The 27755-nt window shown below is 40.6% G+C and overlaps 1 protein-coding gene across 2 annotated transcripts in view; it reads left to right on the top strand.

The window, feature by feature from the left end:
• The window catches only part of GALNT7 (polypeptide N-acetylgalactosaminyltransferase 7), a 75077-nt gene extending 55429 nt beyond the window's left edge, over nt 1-19648 (top strand). The window contains exons 4-12 of one of the 2 annotated variants that reach the window (XM_075149327.1): nt 34-164; nt 431-510; nt 2742-2924; nt 6017-6134; nt 8059-8181; nt 10229-10447; nt 12615-12713; nt 14569-14697; nt 17407-19648. In XM_075149327.1, the coding sequence (XP_075005428.1) occupies nt 34-164; nt 431-510; nt 2742-2924; nt 6017-6134; nt 8059-8181; nt 10229-10447; nt 12615-12713; nt 14569-14697; nt 17407-17544 (1220 nt within the window). In that variant the 3' untranslated portion in view covers nt 17545-19648. Of the gene's footprint in view, nt 1-33; nt 165-430; nt 511-2389; nt 2573-2741; nt 2925-6016; nt 6135-8058; nt 8182-10228; nt 10448-12614; nt 12714-14568; nt 14698-17406 lie in introns of both variants that reach the window. The other variant, XM_075149328.1, reaches the window with a different exon arrangement.
• The last annotated feature ends 8107 nt before the right edge of the window (nt 19649-27755 follow it).

Below are 27755 nucleotides of genomic sequence, written 5' to 3'. Positions count from 1 at the left end.
CCAAAATAATTTTTTTTCTTTGTTGTTTGATAGCACACTTAAAAGAGAGGCTGGATGACTATATTAAGCAGTGGAACGGCCTTGTAAAGGTATTTCGAAACGAGAGGAGAGAAGGTTTAATCCAAGCTAGGAGCATTGGAGCCCAGAAGGCTAAACTTGGACAGGTAGGAGCCACTTCACACACAAGTCTGTCTTTTTTTTTTCTTTTTTGGGGGGAGAGGTGGTGGTGGTGGTTCTATGTTCAAATAGACATGTAGAAATGTACTGTTATATTAGCGCTACTGTTGTAAAAAGAGATTAATTTTACTCATTTCAGCTTCATTTTTTTCTTTATAGTATGAAAGTATTTCAATGTGAATAAGCTTACTTAAATTATTGTGATCTCGTATACAGAAATATAAATTACTTTACTTTTTTTTTTCTTTCAAAGGTTTTGGTTTACCTTGATGCCCATTGTGAGGTGGGAATTAATTGGTATGCGCCACTTATAGCTCCTATATCTAAGGACAGGTAATGTTCTCCCGTTATTTCCAGTGTCTGCCCTCTAGGAATAAAAAGTCACAGTAGCAATCTTCACTTTTCAAACCATAGTCAATATATTTTATATCTATATATCTATATCAAACTCTATCAATATTTGCTGTGTGATGATTTTTTTGCCTCCCAGCATAAAAGCTATGTAAGGAGAAAGTAAAATAGTCAGGGAAATAAATCTCTGGGTAGTTTATTTTAATAGGCATACTGAGTATTTTGCTTAGTGTAGATTAACTGCAAGACAACTCTTGTCTTTTGCAACGATCTGAGGGACTGTTATAAAAACGTTCTGTTCTGGCTGAATAAGGAGCCTGATTAAACAAAATAACTAAACAGAAACGTGATTTTTGGTGGAGGAAAAGTAGCAGTAAGCGTTTTGATTTAATGGGGATTTAAAGCCTCTGTGATCTCCAGAGTTTTATAACTTGCTCATCTTTGGTCTTGCAACATGGTCTTACTTGTTTCCTCTGAAGCGCTTTGGAGCGCTGCCTCTAGCGAACCGAGGCCAGGGCTTGAGCCGGTCTCTGCCGCAAGCCCAGGCGCTTGGAAGGAGTCACTGGTGGAAATGCCTGCGCCGCGAGCGTGGGATCTGCGAGAGGTGACAGAGGCGGGAGATCCCCAGGGGCTTTGTTTCTCCCAGCTGTTGAAATGCTGTTGTTGCTGCGTGCTACCGCGCTCTTAGCTTGTGTGGTCAGGGGGTATGTGTGTTTAGGAAACCATGTGCTTGTTTAAACTCTTTAATCCCATAAAATAACTGCTTAATCCTAAAAACTATTTGTTAACCTGTCGTACTACCAGAACTTTCTTGAAGAGGTGGGTTTTGTGTGTCTTTCAAAGGCTGTAAGTCAGCTTCAAGACTATATTTGGGCCAGGATACTAGATGGAAGGTGGAAATGCTTGTGTGCTTCCATCGAGTGTGTGTGTTACTCTTACAGGAGAAAGGCAGGTGAGAACAGGCAGCTTTAGAGGCATCCTCCAGCGCTGCCCGCAGAGGCGGGGGTTACGGGAGGACCAGGGGTGCCGAGGCGCGCGGTGCCGGAGGGCGGCACGCCTTCTTCCAAGCCCTGGTCCCCTGCCTGCGGCGTGCTGCCGGTTCTGCCTCAAAGAAGAGCACAGCGTTAGCATTTCTTCCCCCCCACCACCACTTGTTTTTCTATCTCGTAGAATTTGACTTTAAAAGGTGGAAGTGCTCCAAGTTTGGTCACCATGAATCTCATCTGGAAAATTTGGGGAGAATAACAAGATAATGTCTTTTCCTTGGTGAATGTTCTATATGACAGATCACAAGAGATAGAGGAGCATCTTGCAAATCAAAAAGGAAAAATTCTACTGAAGACTGCTGCTAGGAGCACCAGTAACCTTTTTTTTCTCCTGAGAGGTTAGATTTGCAGGGCAGTTGAATAGGACAGAATAGTGAAAATCCATGTTTACACTAGTAAAAGCTAAGAGCTTATCATATTTGTTGACAGCTAAGATCTGATATGAATAGAAACTATGGGAAATAATAATACTGTGACAACTCTAGCCCTCTAAAGGTCCTCTGTTTCCTCCAGCAGTGCCTTATTAGAAGACCGATGTCAAGAAATAGATGTAAAGGAAAAAGTATTGATAAATGAATTGATATGTTAGCATTTCAGACTTAACTTTTCTGCTTTCCGAACCTCTTAAAACACCATAAAGAAAGGACTATCCCTTTTTTCTTCTACTGAGGCTTCATTTTTTAATATGTTTACAAGTGGCTTTTCATATAAACTGCTTTATAAGATTAATGATTAATGGTGTAAATTTCAGATTAGACAGATTACTCTTCTGAAATTGTATTTTGCTCTTTCTTTCCCTTCTGTAAATGTTTCAGAACTACATGTACTGTACCTCTAATAGATTACATAGATGGGAATGATTATTCCATTGAGCCACAACAAGGTGGGGATGAAGATGGTTTTGCCAGAGGGGCCTGGGACTGGAGTTTGCTGTGGAAACGAATTCCGTTAAGCCACAAGGAAAAGTCCAAACGAAAACATAAAACTGAGCCTTATCGGTAAAGAGAGCTGTTTACATACTGTGAATCGTGATGAATAATTGTCTAAACCCTTTTGTTTTTCCCCCCCCTCCCCCTTCTTTTCCCACAAACTACGGTCGGTGCACGTGTGCCACGCGGGTCCTTGCACATAACCGCATCTTCCCTGCCACCATCTGCCACCTTGCAGAACCACATGCACTGTGCCGCTTATAGATGTCATAGATGGCAACACTTATAAGATTGTGCCGCAAGGGGGTGGTGACGAAGATGGGTTTGCTAGAGGAGCGTGGGATTGGAGTATGCTATGGAAGAGGGTTCCCTTGACCAAGCGAGAGAAGGAAAGCAGAAAGACAAAAACTGAGCCGTATCGGTAATCACTAAATCACTTACCCGTTTCTTTTTTTCTGAAGTCGATATTGATCCACTAAAACTTGCATGTAATTCTAGCCTGAAAATCTTCCTATTTCTAACCGCACCAACTGCTTTGTTTAATTAGACCTGTTTGCCACAACTGACTATGTGCTCAAAATACCTTTGCTACCTTGTGCTGCCTCTCCATTCCTGCTCTTGTATGGTTAATAGGGTGCACATTAGAATGACAGGGTTTTGTTTGGCAAAATAAAATATCGTGTGACTTTGTTTCCAGGGAAAACTTTATTTAGCTATGATACTTTTTTAAAAGTAGTGTTGGAAACAACAGTGCTTATTTAATCATTTGATTTGAAATAACGAGCATGCTGTGAGTATTTATAATAGCCGGTAATGCATAAAGTCTGTAGCCTGCTGTCACGGCTTGATGCATGCATACAGCTCGTGGATTATGCATGTGCATCAAAAAAATCCCTTTTGTCATATTTCTCCCACTTGCTTCATAATAGATCACATCTGACAAAGAAGCATACTATTTAAGAATCTTGGCTAGATATTTTCTAAGGTCTAAGTATATGTGGGGATTTCAATTTAATACACATAACATAAAAAAAAAATTAAAAAAAAAAAAAAGAAAAAAACACCACCTTATTTTCTGGGAAAACTCCAATAACTTTCACAGAAGTCCCACCTTTTTCTTTCGCTTTGCGGAGGGGTGTTTTCTTCCCAGCAAACAAACTGCCTAGAAACCCTAGCTTAGAAACTAGGGTTTCTGGATGGCTTTTCAAGACTGGGAGACTGTGGTTCTGCTGTTTTATATTACTTTCCCCTTCACACTTAACTGATCGTGTTACTACATTTGAAAGCAATCCTCACATCTTCAGAATCTAATGTCTTCTATTGCTTGTATATATGATTTAAACATTGTAAGAACTGATGTTGGTAATTCCCTATCCTCACCCGTGATTGTTCTCTGCTAAAATGGCAACACATGCAAGGAAGTTATGAAGCTTTGATCTGTTTTGTATACAGTATAAATAATACCATTTTCTGACAAGGCTGTCCACATTGGAACTTTAATATTCGCTTAGAGGGGGATAAACTATTTCAAACATCACTGTTGTGTTCTGTGTTTACCATCCAAACAGGTCTTAAAATCCTTTAAACTGTTCCCAGAAACACAGAACACATGTTCTCAGAACGGTTTAAAAGATTACTTTATTTTTAATAATACTTTCAGAGTTACAGTGGTTCTTCTAAAAAGAGACATTCCCTGCATCTGTTCATTTCCAGGCTGTATGCATTTTGTTGCGGCAATACCAAGGCAAGTAAGACCAAGTAAAAGTCGTGCTGAAACCATAGCCAGGATTGCCTAGTCTAAAAAGAAAACAAACAAAGAAACAAACCTCAACAGCTTAAAGCGCAGAAACAAACTTTTTGTAATGTGAGAATTGCCTCAGGACTGAACCCTTCTTTCAGAAGTATTATGCTTACGTCTTCATATCCTATAAAATAAACTACTGACGTTATGTGGATTTTACTGTGTTCTTTAACACACTTGACAGCACGTTGGAGGCCAAGACTGAAACTTCAGCATCTGAGACCTCTACACTTGCCGCGCCTTTATGGTGCTGAGGAAAACCAAAAACGCAGGAAAGCCACAGGGCTGTACTTTGCAGCCTGCTTCTCCCGCTGTGCTTGCTGGCTTCCTACCCTTTGAACCCCAGCGATGCCACAGCAGTGCTGGAGGAAAATGCAGTAAGCAAAGTAGAGGGGGACATTTAGGAGTAACTCAGCATCTGATCAGCTGGTTTGGAGGGCAACTAAACTGATAAGCATTATGTTTAACTCAGCTGAAGGCCCAGCAGCTCTGGTTTTGTCGTTGCCCTGCCCCCCTTATGCGGAGGGGGTATATGCTATATATAAAATATATATATAAAAAATAACCCTACGGGTTTTTTTTTTGTAAGCAGTTCTCCTCCAGATGTTTACATGCAGAAGGGAAATACATAATCATTGCTGGTAAAAGGAGCACCACTAACTTAAAAATCTAATGGAATGAAGAGACTGAATAGTGCTAGAAATGACCCATCTCTCAATATTTTGGTCATGAAGGAATATTTCACTTGCATTTTACTTGGCTCACCAGAGTGATCTGGACTCTTGGATCCTCCTCCTTTCAGTGCTGCAGATCACCTGAAGTCAGAAAGAATTCACTTTTTCCGTACCAGCTTTTTTTTTAAATTGCCAGCTTAGTGGGGATTCCAGCTTTTATCCATTAGGATTTTTATATATTTATTGATCCTCAGGTAAAATATGCTTGGTATGTGTGCTGGAAATGGCTTACCATATCGTACTCTCTATTTTAGTGTGAGCAAGCAACCAAAGAATTTTGGTTAAGAGCCATTCTGCAAAAATGCTCTAATCCAAACCACAATGCCTTTTTGCCACCTTAAAACTTGCTAATTGAACCCTGGCATACACGGAGGGATTTACTAAGCCATTTTAAAAAAAAAAAACCTAAACCAAAATGGAAACCTTGTACAACTTGATCCAGACCCTCCTAAAAATTTCACTGAGGGTAATGAAAAGTGTCTCATATGGCAGTGGTAGAAAAAGAGCCAGAGGGAGGAGACAGAAAGATATCGTTTAGCCAGAAAAACTGGGTTGCTTGTGTAATAGTCAATAAGTTTCAATGTGGCAGCTCCTCAGAGCATAAGCTTTAAGTCTGCTATACAGTATCATCTGTTATCTCAGAAACCTGAACAACTTTCCAGAGAGAAATGTCTTGCCACAGTGATTCTTACCTTTTTTATTTTAATAGAAGCACACTGGCTGGCTGAATGGATAATTCCAACCACAATTTTGTATAATTAAAAAAAAAAAAAAATCTGTGACTTCACTAGAAATTGTGCAGATGTCATTTCAGAAAATCAGTGGAAGCTGATGACAAAGCTTTATGATTTTTCAGTGTATTGCCATTTATCTGATCTTAATTATATGTTAACAGTGAATTGCTTCCTTAATCAATGCTTTCTCCAAGTATTATCATATCCTTTTGGCAGAAGGAGTTACACTGTCTTCCTCTTTCAGGTCCCCTGCAATGGCTGGTGGATTGTTTGCCATTGAACGTGATTTCTTCTTTGAACTGGGTCTCTATGATCCAGGTCTTCAAATTTGGGGTGGTGAAAATTTTGAAATTTCTTACAAGGTAACACCAAAAATTGAAAACTAATTCAGTTTAGTATGTATTTTTTCTGTATATACTTCTGTTTGGAGTTCAGACAGACCTACCTCTGATTTGCACCACCTCTGTTTCATGAAGCCTGGTAGGTTTTGTTGCGAGGAGATGTTGTGGCAGACGTGTGTCCTCAATGTTTTCTTGCGGGCTTTGGGGCAGAGAGGTGGCCTCGTGCTGAGACCTGAATGCTGAGTAATCTAGATTTTGTTAATGGTTTGGGATCACACACAACCCTAAATACCTAATCTGAAACCAGACTGGCAAATTTTATGGAGGGGGAGCTGAGTGCTCTCATGGTGAGTACAGAAAAACGTTGTTTCTAATGGAAGTGATTATAGAGAACAAGTGGCACTCCGTTTATGTATAAATGCTTGTAAAGTATACAACAATGCAACAAAAAGTAATCTGCCCTAGTTTCCTCCTCCCTGCCATTTTTACGGGTGAAAAATTATCTCATATACTTTTCAAAATTTCAAGAACTTCTTTACAAGAGGAGTCTTCATAATTGAAACACTAACTGCATAATTCATAATCACTGCAGAAGATTTTATTTTCACTACTAGGCATATGCATGCTCTTCCGTTAGCAGGAAATGTAAGATGATAATCATTAGCTTCTAGTAGCTTCAGTATTCATAATGACACAAGTGGCAGACAGCAGGAATCTGTCCCAATTAACAAACAAAAGTGGAAACATCTAATATCCTCAGCAGCGATCTGTGAAATCGTAGCTGAATTTTACTAAAAGTACATTCAGAGGTCCCCTATAGCTACTCTTGCTCTTCATGATTTTGAGGAAAGCTCTGAGTGCACTTGCTCAGCTGTAAATCCATATGCAAGAGGTAGTTACTGAGGATGTTACACATACAGGGTCTTTATCCTTTTAATTCTTCATCTTGCTTAGAGCTAAATCATGATTGAAATTACATACAGTAATTTTGTAATTGAAGTGCTGATTATGTAGAGACCTCCAAATTGGTTTCATGTAGATCACAACCAATCTTCAGAAGAACTAAGTAACATTTATCAGTCTTGCATGCTGAGTCCTAGATAGCAAATATAATGGCCTTGCATATCTGAGGGGTTTTTTTGATGAAACTTAAGAAAATTAATATGATGATGCAATGAAGGAAGTAAACTATTCTGCCCATCTTTCCTAATACCGTTAAGTCATATTTTTAATCTGGAATTTGGACTAATCTGGAACATCCCCAAAGTTAGCTTGAATTTGGATTTGATGCTACATTCAAACTTGTCAAAACTATAAGCAACTAAATTCAGGTTTAGGTATGTTTTCTTTTCCCCATAAATGGATTATCCAAGGACATGTGGGAAGGAATTTCAGAATGGTGCTATGTTTTACCCATTTTTTATTTTCAGCTACTATCGTTAAAGAAAAATCTGTTTGTACTTGGAACAATGGGTTACCAAAGACATCCTTATCTCCTACTAGTCTTTATTAAGAAAAACTTAAATGTGATGGGTATCTAACCAAAACCCATCTTAGTGATGGTATGTGAATTGCTTTAATAAAATCAAAATATTATTAATTCTGTCATAATAGAAATAACCCAGTTCCAGATTTTGTGCACTCATTCATTAGTGTTCTTTTAAAATAGCAATGGAATGAGATGGCAAACTTTTTTAAAAGCTTTTTTAAAAAGTAATTTAGTTGAGAAATTTTATGGATGAGTTGAAGATGTACTCAATACAGCCTTTCATTTCAGAGACCTATTACATTTATGCTTACATCTGAAGCGAAAATATTTAAATATATCACACAGTTGGTATAGTAAAAAAAGTAGTTGACATTTCTTCTATAATTTATTATCTATTTGTCCATTTTAAATTCCTGTGCTTCTACATTAATATCTCCACCTTTGCTTTAACTTTAGATCTGGCAGTGTGGGGGAAAACTGTTGTTTGTTCCCTGTTCTCGTGTTGGACACATCTATCGTCTCCAGGGTTGGCAAGGAAATCCACCCCCTGTGTACGTTGGGTCTTCTCCTACATTAAAGGTACTGTTTTGCTGCAACCGTGAAGGTGGTTTTTGATTTTAGATAACAACAGTTTTAGATAAATCTATTTAAATTATCAATAGCAATTTAGAGAGCACTTCATCCAAAGCTATTCAGTGTCTAAAGCTAAGATGGTCATCCCCACGGGAGGGAAATCTTTGTGCCAATTCCACTGTTATTAAGAGTAGAGATTCCTGGAACCCACATTGTGCTCCGCCCCTCCCCATCTTTAAGGTACAAATCACATTTCCTACTACTTACTCTCAGCACCCCAAGACTTTGCTGCGCTGTGCCCAGCTGAAGTATGAACTGCAGCGCACTCCTGGAGACGATGATCATGGGTTTGAAATCCCCCTTTGGCTTGATAGGGTGTGATGCTAGGCTGAGTTAGTGAATGCAGTCATCTAGCATCTCTCAGACCTTTGTGGCTGCATTTGTTAATTAACAAGCAGTGAATGACACCTGGGAAAATGGCATGCTCTGCACTTCATCGTAAAGGTTGGGAACTCCTCAGGCACTTTGCAGGTTCAGAAGTGTTGCTCAAGCCATGATATTAAAAGTAGACATCACCTCAAGAAAAGAGTGAGCCAGCTGTCTGTATCTGAAGGGATAACTTGAATCAAGAAAAACTGTTTCATATAAGTTTCCACCTACCAGCAGGAAGAGAGACAACCCTCCTGTTAAGGTTTCCTATTGCTTGGTTTAAGCTTCCTCTTGTGCGGTGTTTTGGCATTGGTAAATCCCATTCCCAAAGACCCACTTCTTTGTAAATTCCAATCCCAGATCCATCTTCCTAGATGTTACCTGTGATGGTGACTACTGGTAGGGTTACAGAGCATGGCTTGAGCCAAGCTAGCAGTTGTATCTGTTGAAAAGGGAATGTCCCAGCCTCGCTTAATGGTATGAAACGAACCTGGCACCCAATAAAAAAAAAAGTCCTCTATTAGTAATGTGAATTGATTAACATTTTGATCAAACAAGCACTAGGACCTGTACGAGGGAAGGTAGGGGGAAATGGGCATAGCTGGGAGTAGAGACAAGAGCAGTGGGAGGCAGGATAGCTCAGTGCAGGCAAGGTGTTTGTTTGCCTTGTCTGAAATTACAAAAACCATTTCACGCTTCTGAAAAGCTGATCAAAAATATTTACGGCATATCTAAACACCTTACATGAGTCTGCTTGTCTGCTTGCTGAATACAACAAAACACCGCTGAGTGTTCTTTAAGTTGCTTCTCTGTACAAGGCAGGATGCAGGAATAGCTTTCTCCCTCTTCCAGGCACCCTCCTATCCCATAGTAAATGTGCTTTTTTTCATAGCTTTGTTCAATTTATGCTGGATGTGGGTTAAAGTGAAACTCACAATAATTTGTGCCTTTAGTCAGATCTGTTAGGACTGTTTTAACACCGGGTCATTAATGCTAGAAGAATTGTACAAAGTGAGGTGTGCATCTAGAACGTATACAGGTAATATAGAGATAAGAGCCATCAAAGAGACTGAGAAGAAAGATGTGAGGGAGAGACTTGTTCTCCAAACGAGCTATCCGTTTTTTCCCCTTCTCCAAGCAGCAATAAACTACTTTACTTAAAATAAAATCTCCTTGGTGCGTCATATCTGACCCGTTTAAGACTTAATTTTTTCACCCTTACTGGACTAACGCATATCGTTCTCTGTATTAAAACTGTAGAAGGTGAATACCAACTCTAAATTGCAGGGCTGGTACATAGCAAATGATTGCAACACTTTATTGCACCCATAACTAAAGAGTCTTTATTTTCAAATAAACATTCTCTAAACTTAGAAAAAGACTTTGTACTCTCATTGAGCAAGCCAGTTTATTTTGCTGGCTGCAGTCCCAAACTGTCATTTGAAAATAATATGCATGCGTCTCGTATAGTCTGCTGAAGGTGACAAATTACTAGTGCTATATAATAATTTAATGCTGTCACTTTTTAAAAGGAGAAGTCCTCAAATTTCTGGAATTTACATGCAGTTACGTCTGACCTGTTGTGTGTGTTTTGAGGTAGCAGCAATGTCCTTGTTTTTCACAGAACTATGTCAGAGTTGTAGAAGTGTGGTGGGACGAATACAAAGATTATTTTTATGCCAGTCGGCCGGAGACAAAAGCGCTACCCTACGGAGATATATCTGAGCTGAAAAAATTCCGTGAAGATCACAACTGCAAAAGTTTTAAGTGGTTTATGGAAGAAATAGCATATGATATCACTTCATATTATCCACTACCACCTAAAAACGTGGACTGGGGAGAGGTAAGTACAGCACATAACCTGTATTTATTTTAGGAGCTTTTTTTTTTAAATTAGGAATTCAAAAGGAAGCGATTGTTACTTGACATCACTCTGAGGCTCTTTGATTACTGCTATATTAAGGTATATGATACTAGCCAGAGAGCTATAGAGGTATAACCCTAGGGAAAAAACCTAACCTTTAAGAGGTTCGATTTTTTTTTAATTAGCTCCATAGTTCCTTGAAGGATTATTTTATCTCTAGCCCTGTGTTCAGTTATGTCTAAAGCTCTTTTTTCCATAATTGGAATTTAGTTTTTCTTTAAAAGAAAAAAATGCAAATCCTGTGTGCGTAGGAGTATTGGCAAAGATTAATAGGTGAAAATCTTTTTCTGCGAAGGCCTAGAGAATAGATCATGAAATCCAGGTGGAGTACATTCTGCCTACGTTTGCTAGCCTGTGATGTACTCACACAGTTACAGCCTCAGTAAATCCTTTATCTGCATGTGATAATTTGATACGATTCTGCAACAATCATCTCCAGCATTAATGTATAAGAGTAAGATTGTGCTAAATTAAGATGTGGTTACAAATTTGGCATTTTCCTATGGCTGACACAGCATGTTGCTGGGCAGATGGAGGACACTTTGCTGAACCCTGCCTGTTTCATTCTGGTTTTTAGCCCACACCTTGAGGAGCTCTTACTGCAGGTCTCCTGCCTGCTTTCAAATGAGTTGAGGTTTTTGTTTAGTTGGGATTTTTTGCCTTTTTCAGCTGGTTCCAGCCTTGTCTTGTCTCTCCTATCAATTTTACTTTTTTAGATCATGGAGGCAAGATCAGAAAATTGTCTCGCTACCAGGGGAGGAGTCCTGTGTCCCACCAGATTTAACAACCTTCTTTCTCAAGATATGATGGACCCATTTCTGTAACTTCAAAAGAGCATTAGAAAGTACAGATCTATGCTATTTCCTATGGCCGAGAGTGTGTCATCTCTAACTTCTCTGAGGAATTAGTGATATAGAGCACGTGCATGGTGGAAGGGGATACAAATAGTCTTGTATCTGAGGGACCAGGTGAACAATGCCACCTTTATTTCTTACCTAAAAGCTAGCACAAAGCATCAGTTACTACATTAGCCTTAGACCTCCTTTTGAATCCACCTAAAGGCTTAGGAAGGCATGTTATATATTACTATTCACTGAGCTGAAAGTATCTGAAGAGAATAAAATAGTAATGGCCACCTTGCAGGAAGTCATCCCTGATAAAAGCGAATGGTTCTGGTGAAGTGACAGGAAAGTTGGAAGTTCAGAGACTTTTCTGAAGTTATCTTAAACTCTTCTTCACTGGCTGCCAGTTATCCTACATCTGAGAAATTTTTTTCCCCACCTATTTGTAACACCACACTAATTGCATTTCCAAACTGTCGGGAATGAAAGTGTGGGGTTCATCTTCCCTAGCGCTCTCTAGAAGTCAGGTCTAAGCTTAGTCCTCCAGACTTCCTTCTGCTGTCACGAAGAAGAAAGAGGCTCTGGCAAAGAAAATAGGTCTGGAAAGAATGTTATTTGTAAAGTCTTTGCAAAGCTGTTTGCTGGCCCTTCTGAGAAGGGAATGGGATAATCAGCAGTTCAGGCATGCTTTCTGACAGGACTTTTGTTCTTTATTCCTGTGCCTGTGCCTGCCCTCATCAATTTTATCTCTTTTTTTCCATGTAATTGCTGCTGCAGAAGATACTTCTGAGCAGCCGGGTCAGTGGGCTGTGCCTGGCTGCATTTAATAACAGCTGTGCATAACTTCTCTGCATCACGTTTCTCTCATCCACAAGATGAGAGCAACTTAGCTGAGCCCCTGCTTTATTTATGAAGACCTGGGAGACTGAACATGCTTCAATAGGAGATTGAATAAATTAAAATACTTGAAAGTCCTACATCTCGGTGTCATTAGTTTGGAACTGAGCTTTGCAATTCTCGCTTTATCAGTGTACTCTAACTCACGTAAGAGCCCACAAATTAGCATGGGCAGCTTGAAGCTCCATCTCCCAGAATGGTTAACATCAGTATTTAAATTTCATATGCACATTTGTCTCATACCTCCCTGGTAGGTATCTGTTTCTGGTTTGAAAGATAAGTGGGAATTTTCTTCGCGCTTTTTTTTTTTTTTGAGACTAACTTAGAGTGCAAAACCTCTGTTCCAGATTAGAGGCTTTGAAACTGCTTACTGCATCGATAGCATGGGGCACACCAACGGTGGCTTCGTTGAGCTTGGGCCATGCCACAGAATGGGAGGAAATCAGGTAAGGAGCTTGGAGGCAAGTCTGAAGAAGAATTGCTTGCAGTGGGTGATAACAGGCCAGTTTTCTGTTAAGCCTGTACGTAAAGTCATTTAAGTGCCAGCTACAAAAATGGGAGTTAGGGATTTTCCATGAGCATACTGACATTGCTAAAATATGGGAATCTGAAGATGTAATTTCAAACACAAAACGGTACAAAATTGAAGGCAAATTCATAATCTGTTCTTCAGTGAAGCAGGTACATGAGAAAGCAAGAACTGTGTTTTAAAGCAACCATATCACTGATTAGAACAACTGCAGCCCTTAGTATTGCCACTGATTCATCATTTATCTTCACTTAATAATTAATCCTTTAGGAAACAACCCCCTCAATTATTTCACAAAGTTGTTTTGCTGTAATGGAAGTATAAAACACTTTTGTGCAGTAACTCATCTTCCACCACAGGAGACAAGAAATTGAATACAAATTTGTCTCTGTTTCATTTACAAATTAATTGTCAGAACATAATTACTAATAGATGGTTGCAATCCAAGCTGCTATCGTGTTTGACCTGTATCTTCACAAACCTACCCACAGTACCACATAAACATGCTGTTCTGTATTTACATCTCCTTTTTCGGTTGGAAAACTTTTCAGCATTTAAAGTCCTTATTTATGCTGATATAGGCTTGAACCAGGCAAGTTTTGTCACAGCAGTCATGAAGTCACATGCAGGATGATACTTTTTAAAATCATATTTGGGTTAGCTCTTAGTAGCCGATGGAAATGACTCTTTTATTTCAATATTTAATGAAAAAGTTCCTTGAACTACTTTTTCTGTATGTTACTCTCGTGGTCTAACCTGGCAGGCAGCCAAACACCACACAGCCGCTTGCTCACTCCCCCCCCCCCCCCCCCCAGTGGGATGGGGAGAGAATCGGAAGGGTAAGAGTGAGAAAAACTCGTGGGTTGAGATAAAGACAGTTTAATAGAACAGAAAAGGAAGGGAAGTAATAGTAATAATAACAATAATAATAATGATGTTTATGATAGAATATACAAAATGAGTGATGCACAATGCGATTGCTCACCACCTGCGCTGACCGATAACCAAGTAGCGATCGCTACTTCCTGGATCAGGCCTACCATTCATATACTGAGCATGACGTCACATGGTATGGAATACCGTGTAGGCCATCTGGGCCGGCTGTCCCAGCTTCTCCCTCCCAGCCTCTTATGCTGAGCATGGGAAGCTGAAAAGTCCTTGACAAGTGTAAGCACTACTTAGCAACAACTGAAAACATCAGTGTGTTATCAACATTCTTCTCATACTAAATCCAAAACACAGCACTAGGAAGAAATTTAACTCTATCCCAGCCGAAACCAGGACAGTTAACCCCCCAAACCCTGTAACAATTACTTCATCAGAAGTAGCTAGGATAATCTTTTTGTATCTGGATGCATTTCTTTGATTTCCTCCATGGGTAAAATGCCAAAGTTTTACTGTCTTCACATGAAATTACTGTCCAGGACCAAGGGCTCACTACCAGACCTTTAGAAAATAGTGGATTGTTTGGCCAACAAATCGTACAAAGGCTTTTAATCAAACACTTTCAGAAGCCTCCCAAATAGGGATCCCTTTATTTTTACCATTTTTGTCTTGCTAGGTAAGTTTCTTAGCCTTCTGAATCCTACAGGAAAGTTATCCATGAAATTGAGTATCGTGATAGTAAAAGTACGTTACACCACATAAAATAAAGAGCCCTCCTGAAAGAGAATGTTTTGAATGATGCGATTTTGTTGGTATTTTCAGTGTTTCTAAAATACTTGCTATTTTCAGTCAACTGTTAAAAAGGTGGCTTTTTTTTTTTCTGTTAGCTTTTCCGAATCAATGAAGCTAATCAACTCATGCAGTATGATCAGTGCTTAACTAAGGGACCAGATGGATCCAAAATTATGATTACACACTGTAATCAGAATGAACACAAGGATTGGCAATACTTCAAGGTATGCAACAGATATATAGCAGAAAAGAAATTATAATTTGCATCCTGGTTTTTTGCACCTTTTTTTTATTATTTTATGTATAACTGAAAATAAAGATCTACGACAAGGTTAACTGAGCCAAGTAGAGTAAATTGTTAATTGCACATTCTCGGAAATCTATGCTTGCCAGGAAAACTTCCTCTAGGGAAAGATGCTTTTGCTGGCGATTCTAGTTGCTGTCTTCTGTAGCGTAGTCTTTTCGGAAAATCTCAAGAGGCTATGTGTGCTGCCACAGGTGTGTTAGGAGTTCGCACTTGTCTCGGAGGAAGCAAAGAGGATGTTCGCTACCAGTGACAGTTTCTGAAAGCTTTTTGTGCCATCACCCTCTCTGCTTCTATGCTTTCTATCTAACGGATGCTGTGAGAAGATTACTTAAATGCTGAGGTGCATTTAGCAGCTAGGGTCAATATTAGATCTAATTTTGGGAGGTCTAAGTTGAAGTGTCGCTCTGTTTAAAGACAGAAGATCTTTTTAAGCCTACATAGGAATAAGTAAACATAGCGCTACTCTCTGCCTTTTTGTGTTGTCTTTGCCTTCTTCGGTATTTCTTTTTCCTGTTCATTAGCCGTTCTCTAATAACATGCTCTGTTGTGAATTCTGGGTGTGGCGCCCTTATAATTCTATTGCGGAGTCTATGAATTTTTAATAAAGACTTGGAATGTTGGCTGATACACATGCGAGGGCTGCTACAATCTATTTAGTGACTACATCTGTAAGTCCTCTATTAATTCTAGTTTTGAAAGTGTTATTTTAAGAAAAGTCTAAGGTTATATTTCTGTTTGTCTCTTAAAAAATGAGACTGAATAGTCTAAGGGTGACGTTATCCTCGGATATAGCCACACATAACTTGGTTCTGTGTCTAACAAACTCTTCTATGTCGATTTTTCTTCAGTCTATCTAGCGTATTGCATATTTATTAATTCATTAGCTGGTTATATGGATTGTGCTTGTCTGAAAGATGTAGGCACTGTTGAGTGCAGCGAAATCTGTTTGTTATCCTTTAAGCCACCCCACTTTTTCTGATGTTTGTATAGAGCTAGGAAATACCAAGCACCATAATGGCATTTCCACCCAGCTTTCTTGTGCCATATAGACAGACAAAATTCTTTAAACCTGAAATTTAAAAATAATAAGCAGTGTTCCAGTGCCTGCCGACTTCTGCTTTAATATTGGAATAATACATAGCACTTGTTAACTCTCCAGCCATTCTAGTGTGTCCCAGCATGTTACTTGGCTCTTCTCTAAGCATTTCTTTTATGCAAGAAGATCCGTTTCCTCCACAGTGGTACCAAGTTGTGTAATTGTTTGCTTATTACCGCAAGTTACAAGGAAGCCCAGTAGGCATGGCCTGGGCTGTAGAACAAAACGCTGACTGGCTTCCAGAAGAAGAAGGAAAGGGGGGTGAGAGCGAAAGGACCACCAAGGGTGTGTAGCCGAGCAGATACTGGAAATGTGGCACACTCTGCTGTGCGGTACGGAGGGTATGACCGTTTCTTCTAATGAGGAGGGTGTAAGGAATGAAATGCTTATGAACTGCTGAAAAATGTGTGGCCTTGTGTGAATGAAAGCTGCCAGCAGATTTTATCTGGCTGGTCGTTGGTGTTTCTGGAATGAATGTTTGTATGCCAGTTTGGTGAGCGTAACATCTGTGCTGCTCGAGCGTCGAGCAGTGGCCGGGCTTCGGTGCCCGCAAGCAGACATCCAGAACAGGGCTGGCGGTGGTCTGCTTGCGGCTTTTGTGCAGGCGTCTGTTTACCTCTCCCCGTAGAGGACCCCCGTGTCTGGCCACACGGCAGGAGCAGGTGGCCAACGTTGGGACGTGCAGACGCATGTGGGAGTGACAGCGTGGTGGAGAGGGTCCCCACGCCACAGGGCGCTGGGCCCACGGGGCAGGGCTGCGGAGCCCCAGCCCGGCCGCAGTGCCGCGGGCTTGCTTCTGCTCCGTTGCCCTCCGGCCGGGGTGCAACTGGTCAGCGAGTCAGGGCTGCGTCTGGCGCGCGGGGTCAGCGAGGGGGAGAGACGCCGCAGGCCGCTTTGCGAATGCGTGAGACTCGGGCATGGCGGCACGGGGGGCGTGGAAGGAGCCAGGCGTGCGAGTCTCGGCCTGAATGTGCTGGGCACGATAGGTCTGCAGCTACTTAGGCAGCCTCCTGTTGCTGCGGAGGCCAGGCCTGCTCTCACACCCTCTTCTCTGCCTTCTACCGGTCAAACGGAGCAAAGCTACCGCTGTTTTTTTCCCCGGTGTGGTCAACGTCGGTGTTGGGCGGTTGCTCTACGTGAGGGCTAACCAAGGGAGGGTCTGCCCAGTGCGTTAGCTGTCCTCGAGAGTTTTGTGTTGGTTACAGGATGGAGGATGAAAAGGCTGGTAGCATTTTAGACACAGTTCCGCTCGTTTTCTTAGCAGTTTGTCGCCTAAGAGAAATGCAAGGCAAGTGGACCTACACGTACCAAACATTTCATAACATGAAGGCTGTGAAAATCTAGGTTTAACAAAATGTAAATTTGTTTACATTTAGTAAAATGAGTATAGAATTGATCTGTTCTGGGACCCTGAAGCCTGCTTTTGTAAATAGCTATATTACAGTTGTAAAGAAAATGTTAAAAACAAAACAAACAAAAAAAACCACCCCACACAACACATGTTCCTGATGATTTTTTTTTTTTTCCCAGAATCTGCACAGATTTACTCACATTCCATCAGGGAAGTGCTTGGATCGCTCCGAAGTCCTCCATCAAGTTTTCATTTCAGAGTGTGACTCCAGTAAAGCAACGCAAAAATGGGAAATGAACAACATCCTTAGCGTGTAGACAGACAAAACCTACCTACTGACACATTAATTTGTACAGGACTGAAAATAGCCTGAACACTGCTGCAATTATTAACTTTGTACAGCTGCGAGCCTCCTGGCTTGGATGAAGGACATAGACGAACTGTGATTATTACAATAACATTATCATCCGCAGTTAATGTTTACAAAACTGCTTTACCTTAAACTCTGTAGATGTTTACATCTTTTTGTTTTAAGATGTTGGTAAATTAATGTGCTATTAGCTATGTTTCATAGGAACATAGTTAAAAGCGTTGTCGTCTTCTTTGGGATTACACTCAGGGGTCTGAAGGCAGTTTTTTTACACACACTTGAAAAGGTTGGAGTAACCAGATTTTCCTAGAACTTGGTGATTATCAACCTGTTGTATATTTTTATTTAATTTTACATCTTACTAAGCACTGCCACAGGTTATTAGCCAGGGTGGCCTTCTCTCACAGTCATGCTGCTTTTTTGGAAGGTGAATTTCAACATATTTAGTGCCTCTTTCATTTCTCTCTTTCACAAGAAAAGCATTTGTTGGAAATTATGCAGTGGATTTTTCTGAGCTGTCACCACGGGTAGGGACCAGCCATGCCACCCTGTGTAATTCTTGTGTTACTGAAGACAAATTTCTATTGCCAGTTTGGCTGCTCTACTTCGGCTGGATGCTGTGTATGGTGCAAGGAAGAGCATAGTGTCGAGTTTAGCACTGATGTGGTACATTTTGATGGAAGTAAGCACCCTTGTGATTCCAGTTAAGAATTTATAAGCACTGACTTGCTTGTTTAAATCATGCCTTACATTAAAAAAAAAAAAAAAAAAAAAAGAAATAAAATAAAGCTGCACAATTATGTAAAACTTAGAAAGAATCCAATGCTTCATTTATGTTGTTATTTAAAGGGAAATCACTTAGAGGTGGACTAAAACTTTTAATGAGGAAAAAAAATCCAGCTCCTTAACACATCTACGTAATTCTTGACAAGAACATCTGTCACCTAGTTTGGATGCCAGATTTAGATTTGAAAAGAGAAATGGAAATCCTGAAACCGCATTTATTCATACTAATTTTCTTCTTATTTTTGTCATTGGAAACTTTTCCTGAGGGATTACGAACACAAAATACAACCACTTGGTGCTATAGTGTACAGAATAGAATGTGAAGAAGAAGTTTCTAAAAATGTTCTGGAAAGGAGTTCATGCGAACTCCCCTAGGAGTATAAATATTTACTCTGAATGAACAGAGAGGTGGAGGAGAAATGAGTTATCCTCCCTTCCTTATTCCAGATTTTGTGGCTGTTAAATGTTGACATCAGTGTACTGATTTCATAAGAGTTATGCCTCTAACATGTCACACTATTAAATATGACTAAATACTTCCCTGAAATCTAGAATAGCATTGCATGCAGCTTCCATTGATGTTAACAAGGGTTATGTATCATATTTGGTGACAGAGTTTGATCTTTATAGGGCTGTCTGCACTGATCTATTAGTTTGGGATCTTTCCTAGTTTCTTTAAACTTCTCATCTATCCTTTCAGAGCTATGAAAAATAGAAAATAAAGGAGGGACTGGAAAAAAAAGGAAAATAAGGGTGTGTGCCGGTACTTGTTCCTTGTGTGTATGAAAACTGACTCCATTTTTGTGTGTTGGGTAGATTAATTTAATCATACTACTATGCATAAGAGAAAGAATGGTGGCACGTAAATTGTGCGGGTGTGCATTTTAAATGGGTATTTTGTGCAATTCATTGAAAGCTGATGCTGTATGTGAATATGAATCTGTATGTGAGACTGAAACCTTACAAAACATGAGATCGTAAGAAGCTGTTGCTGTAATGACTTTTTCCTACTATAGCAGGCTTGGAAAAAAATAATTCCCATATTCTTGCTTTGTAAGTTGATGATAATATCACTATGCATTTCTACATATTTTATAAATTTGATTTATGCAGATTTTGATACACTGTATGTTTCTGTAGAAATTGTATAAATCTTTAAAAAATTTATTAGGGATAAATCTGGGAAACCTATGTATATCTTACTTATGGGTTGCTTGTTTTTTAGGTGAAGTAAATAAAATATTTGAATTTTTGGGTTTACTATATTTTTACAGAGTAAAAATGGATTATTATCTTTATAGAAACCCCATATCTCTAAATCTAGACAACTTCAATGTTACAAACTTACAAATATTGAAAGTGTTTTATTTTACTCTTTATCTAGGTACCTTTTGTCGTATCTATGGGGACTCAGGTTTTTTTTCCAGTGAAGTGAAAAACCAAATTTCCACTGAGAGTTGCCACGTGGACACATTTGGATTTTTGTATCACCTGCCCTGATCTAATTAGGTAGAGTTGATAACGCTTGTAGAAAATGAACTTGAGAATGATTTCTAAAGTAGAACCGAAGGTCAGGACTAGTTGGTAGTGTTTTGACTCTATGTTTTATCTTAGTCCGTGTATGTTTTCACCAACAAACATGTTTCAATCAAACTTTTTTTTTTTTTCCTGAGAAGGTTTCTTAGCAAAAGAGTATGCAATTAAATTAGGACACAGAAGGCACAAGTTCTGGCCTAAGAGCAAACCTGAATGCTGAAATCTACAGCACGTTTTTACAGATGGGATTCTTGTTTCCTAGCTCTGTCTGTCAGTGCACTTTTGTGTATTCAGATTTCGAAAGGCTTCTTTGGCAAAACGTTGGGAGTATAGCAGCGGCCAGTTCATGTAGGAAATACCCTTTTATGTACGGAAACGGGGACTGATAGGAAGGAGGGGACATCCTTCTTCATTACCAGAGATCCTAGCACTAGGAGAACCAACAGCACCCTTTGATCAGTACCAAAGATGCTGTCCCCATTGATGGCGTCCTAGAATCAATTCATTCTCTTTCCCTAGTGCCAGCCAACCTCCTTTATTACTATCTGCCTCTTCCATACCGTCTGCCTCCAAATTGCAGTCCCTAAAGACGACAGATCAACTTACTGCTCTGAAACTACACCAGGAAACCTGAGATCATCTACACTATGCCAGGGATGTAAAAATTTTATCATTGATCTATGAGACTTTTCGCAAGAAAAGAAAAAGCACACCAGCTGCCTATAAAAACACAAAAGATGCTTGGGTAGATATTGCTGTACATCAAGCACAACTTTCCCCTTAGGTTAAAGAAGGTCAAATTATGCAAGATCCGTAGAGGCATGGGAATTTCAGAACATGCAGAAGAAATTATCTACACTATTGAACACAAACTGGGTTTTTTTGTAAAACCATTTATTGTCTGTTCCCTGCTGGTGAGCTTAGATCCATCAGTTATAATAGGTGAAAAGAAACAGCTCAGGAAAAACAAATTAGCAGTGTTTCTGGTTGTTCTTTTCTTTGCTATAAAAGGCATGGGAATACTAGGTCTTGCTGCTTTCTGAAATCTTATCTTGCTACATTTATGAGAGCAATCCTTGAGAAGTGTCAGCGGTTATCTTCCAGAGTAATATTTACTTTCTGGGAACATCAGAAGTCGTTGCCAGCATTTAGTCCTCCAGTTCTTGACTTTACTGACCCTGCAAGCCTCCTCTGAACTCCTGTAGTGTTGGAACAGTAAGTTGTGTAGCTTGGGTGGCACTGTATAGGAGGACTCTATGTAGAATGAGTCTAGGTAGAAAAAATGATAGGCTATCAAAAAATGTAGGTGAGTTTGCCTCCCTTTGGGTTTTAAAAAAAAAAAAAAGTACATAAACGTGAGTGACCCCCGACGACTGAAGCCACTGTGGCCCTCCTTTCGCTGTGGGGAGCCTCTGGCCGTCTTCCCTCACACGCTGCTGCCACGAGTGTGTGCGCTGGTGCGTGCTGCCGCGCTCATTGCGCCCTCAGCTACCTTAACTAGTATGGAGCAGAGCAACAGTGGGAAGAGGTGTTTGTGTGGATTATACATCTCGGTAACCCAGTTAATGGTTAGTAGCCTTTGTTTTTTAAATCTTAAAAGCATAGTCCATTTTTCACACTGAGAAACAAAAATTAAGTGTTTTTCATTACCATGTAACGTGGGTCCTGGTAAAAGAAAAAATAAACTGCCTGCACATCCCTTAGGTTTTTCACCACGTTACACTGCTCTGTGGCTGTTTGAACAATAGTGTGGATGGAGACTCTTCAGCAAGGTAGTGGTGTAGCCTGTGGTCTGATGGATCTGAACTGACTGATGAAAAATGCACATTCCTTCAGTTAACAGGTCCACAAAGGTGACAAGGATCAAAGCCTGTAAGGAGGAGTTAGAGCTGTTCAAACACCAAGATGAAAAGGTATGTTTGCGTGTTAGATCCCTTCTTTTTCTCACTAACACACTTCACTGTGTAGTGTAATTGCTTGCACAATTGTAATTGAAATGCGATTGCTTTAGGGACAAGAACCATGCCCCATCCGAAGTGGAGTGCAGGTAAAGCAGAGCTAAGGGCTAGGTGGGTCCCGCAGGTCTCGTGAATGCGATCATTCAGTGTGAAAGCAGAACTGCCTCCGATGGGCTGCCAGTTCAAACAACTCGGCAATGTTTCTTGTGCAAGAGTAGTGTCTCCTGCACAAGAAAGGAGCAGGAAGGTGGGAGAAGCAGCGTAGCACTAACCCGTATTAAAAACAAACTCTAATGCCTGAGATGCGCGTGATGGCAACAGCAGCCCTACAGCTGAGCATCCCAGGGGTCCTGAAAGGGGACGGGAAGATGAATAGAGAGATGATATTTTATTTTCCTGGAAAGGGCTGCTGGTGGCAGTGTGTGTCAGTCAAGAAGGCAGCATGCCCAGAGAGTTGTTAAAGCACAGTCTTCAAATGAACATGAAGAAGTCCTGCTTGGAATAGGCTTTCTGAATCACTTGAAGGCACTCAAGTGGAAATAGGAATCAAAATACAGCCTTTTCCCTTGAAATGTGTGGAAGAATTTCCCCAGGAAAATAGTGTAGGCCAGTATCTTTGAACAAGCCCTGACATTGAACAGTGATGGATCTTTGAGTATAAAGTCCTCTGGATCTTCTGTGTGTGAGTACATGTTCTCTGAGTCAGGCCAGCCACAGAGGTACAGCATTAGCTCTTACAGGTAACAGCTATTGCCAGAGCCATGAAGACTGGTACCTGCATTTCCAAGTGCTCTTGGGTGAAAATGCACCCTCTGCAAGCTTCCTTCCACACAGCCATGGATCTCATCCCACGGAAGCACCGTGTCATCCTGTGGTAGCTCAGGAGACCGCAAGTCCTACCTGGCAAGGGATGCCTTGCTAGCCTGAGCCTGCAGGATGGCTACACCCTCTTGCCAGAGTCCTCAAGGCCATCACGGTTGCCCAACAGGCAGCTACAATTGCAATTTTCCTATTTTTATTTCTGAGGCAGCAGAAACAATGAATGAAAGTAGAACTGGATGAAAGTAGAGGCCTTCTGGAGGATTTTTGTGGGTTCATAAGAAGGGAGATCTGGAAAGAGCTGACCAGGAGAAAAAGCACACCAAGCTCTGGAAGTGCTTCTGGTCATACTGCTCTTGGAGTTGCTGTGAGGAGTGCCCTGAAGTCCTACCTGTCCTGAAGGTGCCAAGGAACCTCTAAAGACAGAGCTAATCAACTTGGCGATGGAAAGGAAAGCTGTCTGTCCTGCTGTCTGGGAGTGAAGGTAAGATGGTGTGGGGTGTCGCTAAGGAAAATTCTGTAACCCTATAGCAGAGTGGGGTCTGGTTACTGCTGATGTTAAAGCTGTTGGGGGCAAAGTAATGTTGAACTGGGCCATGCCCCCTTGGAGATGGGAACCACGCTCTCTGCTTTTTTTTTGCCTGTTACAGTATCCCGTTATCTTCCATGTGATAACTATGAGAGGAATGGAGTCCACGCTCCTGAAATATCGGGACCCTTTGTCTCTGATGGATAAATTTGAAAAATATTTTGACTTGGGATAAGAACTGAGCCTATCATAAAAACTTAAAAAGTACATGCAAGATCAGACCAAAGGTCCAACTAGCACAGTAGCCTGTCTCCCTCAGTGGTCAGTAGGATCAACGTGGCCAAGGAGCACAGCGCAGAGTGAAAGAATGGGGCAAGGATACTTGTCTAACACTGTCCCTACTTCTGGCAATACACAACTCAAGCACTTTCTGAGCTAGAGATAGTATTTTCTATTTAATAGTCCAGAATTTGTCCAACCGCTGTTTGAATCTAGGCAGACTTTGGTCATCCATCACATCTGATTATGCACAAAGTTTCAAGGTTTCAGAAGAGGCACACTCGCTCTGCAGTTCACTCCTCTGCTGAGACAAATCAGTGCGATATAGGAGAACTATGGAGGCTTGTTAGAGGTCTTAATTCCCGAAGCAGTAGTTAGTGCTAGGTCAGTGCTGGGTCCAGCCAGCCAGGAGCTGGCTTCAGGGTGGCAGCACTGACAATAATATCGTCACAGGGCATTTTTCAAAGGGCCTTTTAGATTGATGTGCTCTTGTTCACACAAACATCATCCCTTCAGCTCTGTTGGAGAACTGATTTATGGATACAAACTTTACCAATAGAGGTTTGGGCCAGGAAACATTGAGAACAGCCATACAACTTACAGGTAGAGCACCAGATTTGCTGGCTAAAGATTTTTCTGGTGGTTGACTCCATATTCAGTCCTGGAACATCAAGAGCCTCTCCAACACTGAGGCTGGGGGGGATAGTTGATCTCAAGGTATCAGGATAGTCAGAGCAACGTACAGGTTCACTCAGTAATTGGTGCTGGCCTGTGACAATTACTTAATTGCACTGATGAAGAGAAATTTGTGTAGACAGTCAACTTTTTGACTGGGTATGTCTGAATCTCGTGCACATCCCGCAGTTAGCAGAGTTATGCGTCCCTCAAGCGCTGCGTGCATCAGAGAATGCAGCAGCAAGCTTGACATCTGGGCTCCGTTATGGGATTCTTGACACTGGATTCAAAAGGAATCATGGAAAAGCAAACAGGGCTGTGATGCGGCTCATACAAGGGGCCCAGCAATTTCAGAAGTGCAGGGGTTGCTGGCAAAACACTTACATGTATTTCAAGATGTGGAAAGAAATAGAAACCAAAATGAGAAAACAAACAAAAATAAACATATGCTAAGGATGGTAAGGCAAGTGAAGCAGGATCAGTGACAGTCACCACCACAACAAATAATCCATCACTGAGCAGTAAGTACTAAATTATGTACCAATGTTACATACAAAATGCCTGCGATAGACAGTTACAAAAACAGTTCAATAGATCATTAGGTAATCAAAGATAAAACTCCTTTTCCATTTTTTGTGATTTTTTCTCTCCACATCCGTTTGCATTTTCTTTTGTGTTATTTGAGTTCTAAAGCCTGTATATATTGCAGTCAGTTCCCAGGTCTGCAGCTGTTCTGACCAAGGTTTTCCTTTTGAAAACACACCAAAAAAAACCCCCCAAAAAACCCCAAAGAGGCATATTTACTGTTCTTCAGACCATAGGTTTTGCTTGGGAAAAGTAAGACCAACTTTGTAAGTGGGATTTGTTCTAAGTTGATGTAAGAAAAAGGAAACTTTATATTGCTTTAGGAAGATGGTAAGGAAATACTAAATATTTGTTTTGTTCTTAACTCTTAACCTAGTAATGCCTGACATGCTATTTGCTTTTCTAGCAAGCATCTATTACGTCTTCACAGAATTATCTATTATAGCTCCAGCATCTCCTCTAGACTACTGTAATGTAGTTTATTGTCCACCCTCATTACCCATGACATAAACGTTAGGCCTGCTTTTTCCCCTTCGCATGTGTTGGGGGAGCACATATTAACATTTAATACACTTTGTATTAATGCCATATTTCACCTGCTGGTTTTATTATCCTGTCACTTCAGGCTGCGGGCTGGCTTTGCAGTTCTTCGCTGTTAGCTCTCCTCTTCCTTGCAGCACCACTGACCACTTTTTTCCCAAGTCACTTACGTGTATATTAAACAGTCTTCACTAGCCATTAACCCCATCTCCAAAAATCACCTATGGGGTTTCATCGGTGATTTTCCTCCACTGGTGAAACTGATGACTAATTCCTATTTTGTTCCTGTATTGTTAACCAGCTATTTATTCATGCAAGGCCTTTATTGACGACTTAGTTCTTTTATGAGAAGTAGATCAGACCAAACTCAAGTAGACCAGAACTACCTGATCTCCTTTACCTTCATGTTCACTGATTTCTTCGAAGAACATTTACAGGTCTGTGGAACAGGATTTCCGCTTGTGAAATCACAAGCCCTATTTAGCCATTTGTCCAGCCACTCTCGGCTGTACTGTGGCTCCTACCAACTTGCCATATGGACATTACTGGTCTGAAGTTCCCACAGAATGCTTTCTAAAAATTAGTGTCATATTTGTGACCTTCTATTCCTCTAGCACTAAGGCAGTTTTAAGTGAAAAAATATAAAGTACGGTTCATAGTTCAGCCATTTCATCCTTGAATTTCCTTAGAACTCTTGGATGAATACCATCTGTTCTGTCATTTTGTTTCAAAACGTTTTACACTTGGATTTGAGACAGATGCTCCACCATGCCTCCCCCATTAAAAAGTTCTGTCATGAAAACTTCCTGAAGCTCCACTACAAGGTTAAAAAAAAGAAGGTTTCTTTTCCTGAAATCTGCTCTAGGCATTGCTACTATATCTTGACCATCTGTAGTCCCTAGGACTGCTTGGCAGGTCTCCTGGTTCTGATGTGTTTGAAAGTTGTTATTAATCCGTGTGTTTTCTCGCGTCGCTTGGATGCTATTTTTCCCTGCCACACGTTGCTGCGTCTGGCCTGGCGGGGTGCAGGTTTCTTCTGGTTTACTGGTTTAGAAATAACTTCTTTTTGAAGACTGCTTTCCTACATTTGTTCTTCTCTCATACCTGCTCTTTATCCACCTCAGTCTTATTTTTGGTGGTCTTTTGGTCTGCTTTACTGGGTGGTATGCCTTTTTGCTGGACCTCTAATGCAACGTGAGCAGTCTCCCTGCAACCATTCTGAGCGTCCCTTTTAGTTTTGATTTGAGGCAGACCTCCCAGTTCACCTCCAGTAAAAAGTTTCCAGTGAGTAATTTCATAAGATTGTCCATATTGAACACGGATGTGAAAAACTAATTTAGCTTTTCTTCTATGGCCTGATCTTTTCTGAACATTTCTGTTGCACTTTGATCACTTACTAGTCCCTTCCAGTGCTAGTTCTTTCGGTGCTCGCAGATGGGCATTATCTGAACCCCCTGACCTGACATACCATACTTTTTAAAGCTTAATTTGAAAGTAGTAATTTCCACCTGCTCTTTTCCATTTGCCTTTAATCTATATTCAACATCCTTCTTACGGAAAGGACAAAATACTGTCTTAAAAAATTACTAATTATCTTTAGTCATGACATCATTCTGAGTTGGTAGATCAGCTTGATGCAGAGCTTTGCCGTGGTTTGCTGCAGCTCACGCTGACCTGGCGCGCACGCAAGATGATCTCTGTAATGATGTGGGTCAGGCTGGTAGAGCGGTGCGATAGACTGTTTTTGCAATGAAGATCTCCAGCAGCCAGGATATATTTGTAAATGAGATCATAAACAAAAGTAACCCACAGGTGGCTTTTCACAGAGCCTTGTCGTTAGGATGTGGGGCAACAGAATGGCAACATTAGGCAGTTCTGCACTGATTTGTGTAGAAGTTGTGTTGAAGCTAAATTACCAATTAACGCTAAAGGGAACTGAACCCAAAAGTCATTTTGCCTCACTGAGGAAAATATTGGAAGAGCTCCTTTAGTCTGAACTACCTCCAGATATGCTCTTATTCTGACGCTATTTAAAATTCAGTAACCCAGGCAGCTTTCTAGGACACCTGAAGGGTTATATTTCATTTCAATTTAAAAGCACTGGAGCAGAAGTAAAAAACATTTCAAATAATCAAACTAGTCAATTTGCTCTGATGCTACTGCTCCACTGCGGAAGATTATTTAAATCTAATGAGAAACACTTCTTGAAGCATCACTGTTCCGTTCAGGGAAGAGTCTGAGAAGTGAGGGGAGGTGATGGTGAGTTTCTACAGGGAAATCTGAACAGAATATGCTGAAAAAGAGACCAGCATAGCCTTGGCTGCACACTATGACAGGGAATTGCCTCTAGCTGGAAGAATTTTTGAGTTGAGGATGATAAAGGTGCTCCAGGATTGCAAACTCTACTGGAGAAAATGTTCTTGCGCACTGGTTGTACTGCACAGAGAACAA

The sequence above is a fragment of the Calonectris borealis genome, chromosome 4 (genome assembly GCF_964195595.1).
Source record: "Calonectris borealis chromosome 4, bCalBor7.hap1.2, whole genome shotgun sequence".
Lineage (NCBI taxonomy): Eukaryota > Metazoa > Chordata > Aves > Procellariiformes > Procellariidae > Calonectris > Calonectris borealis.
Note: the sequence above shows the minus strand (reverse complement) of the source record. Positions and strands in the feature narration are given on the sequence as shown.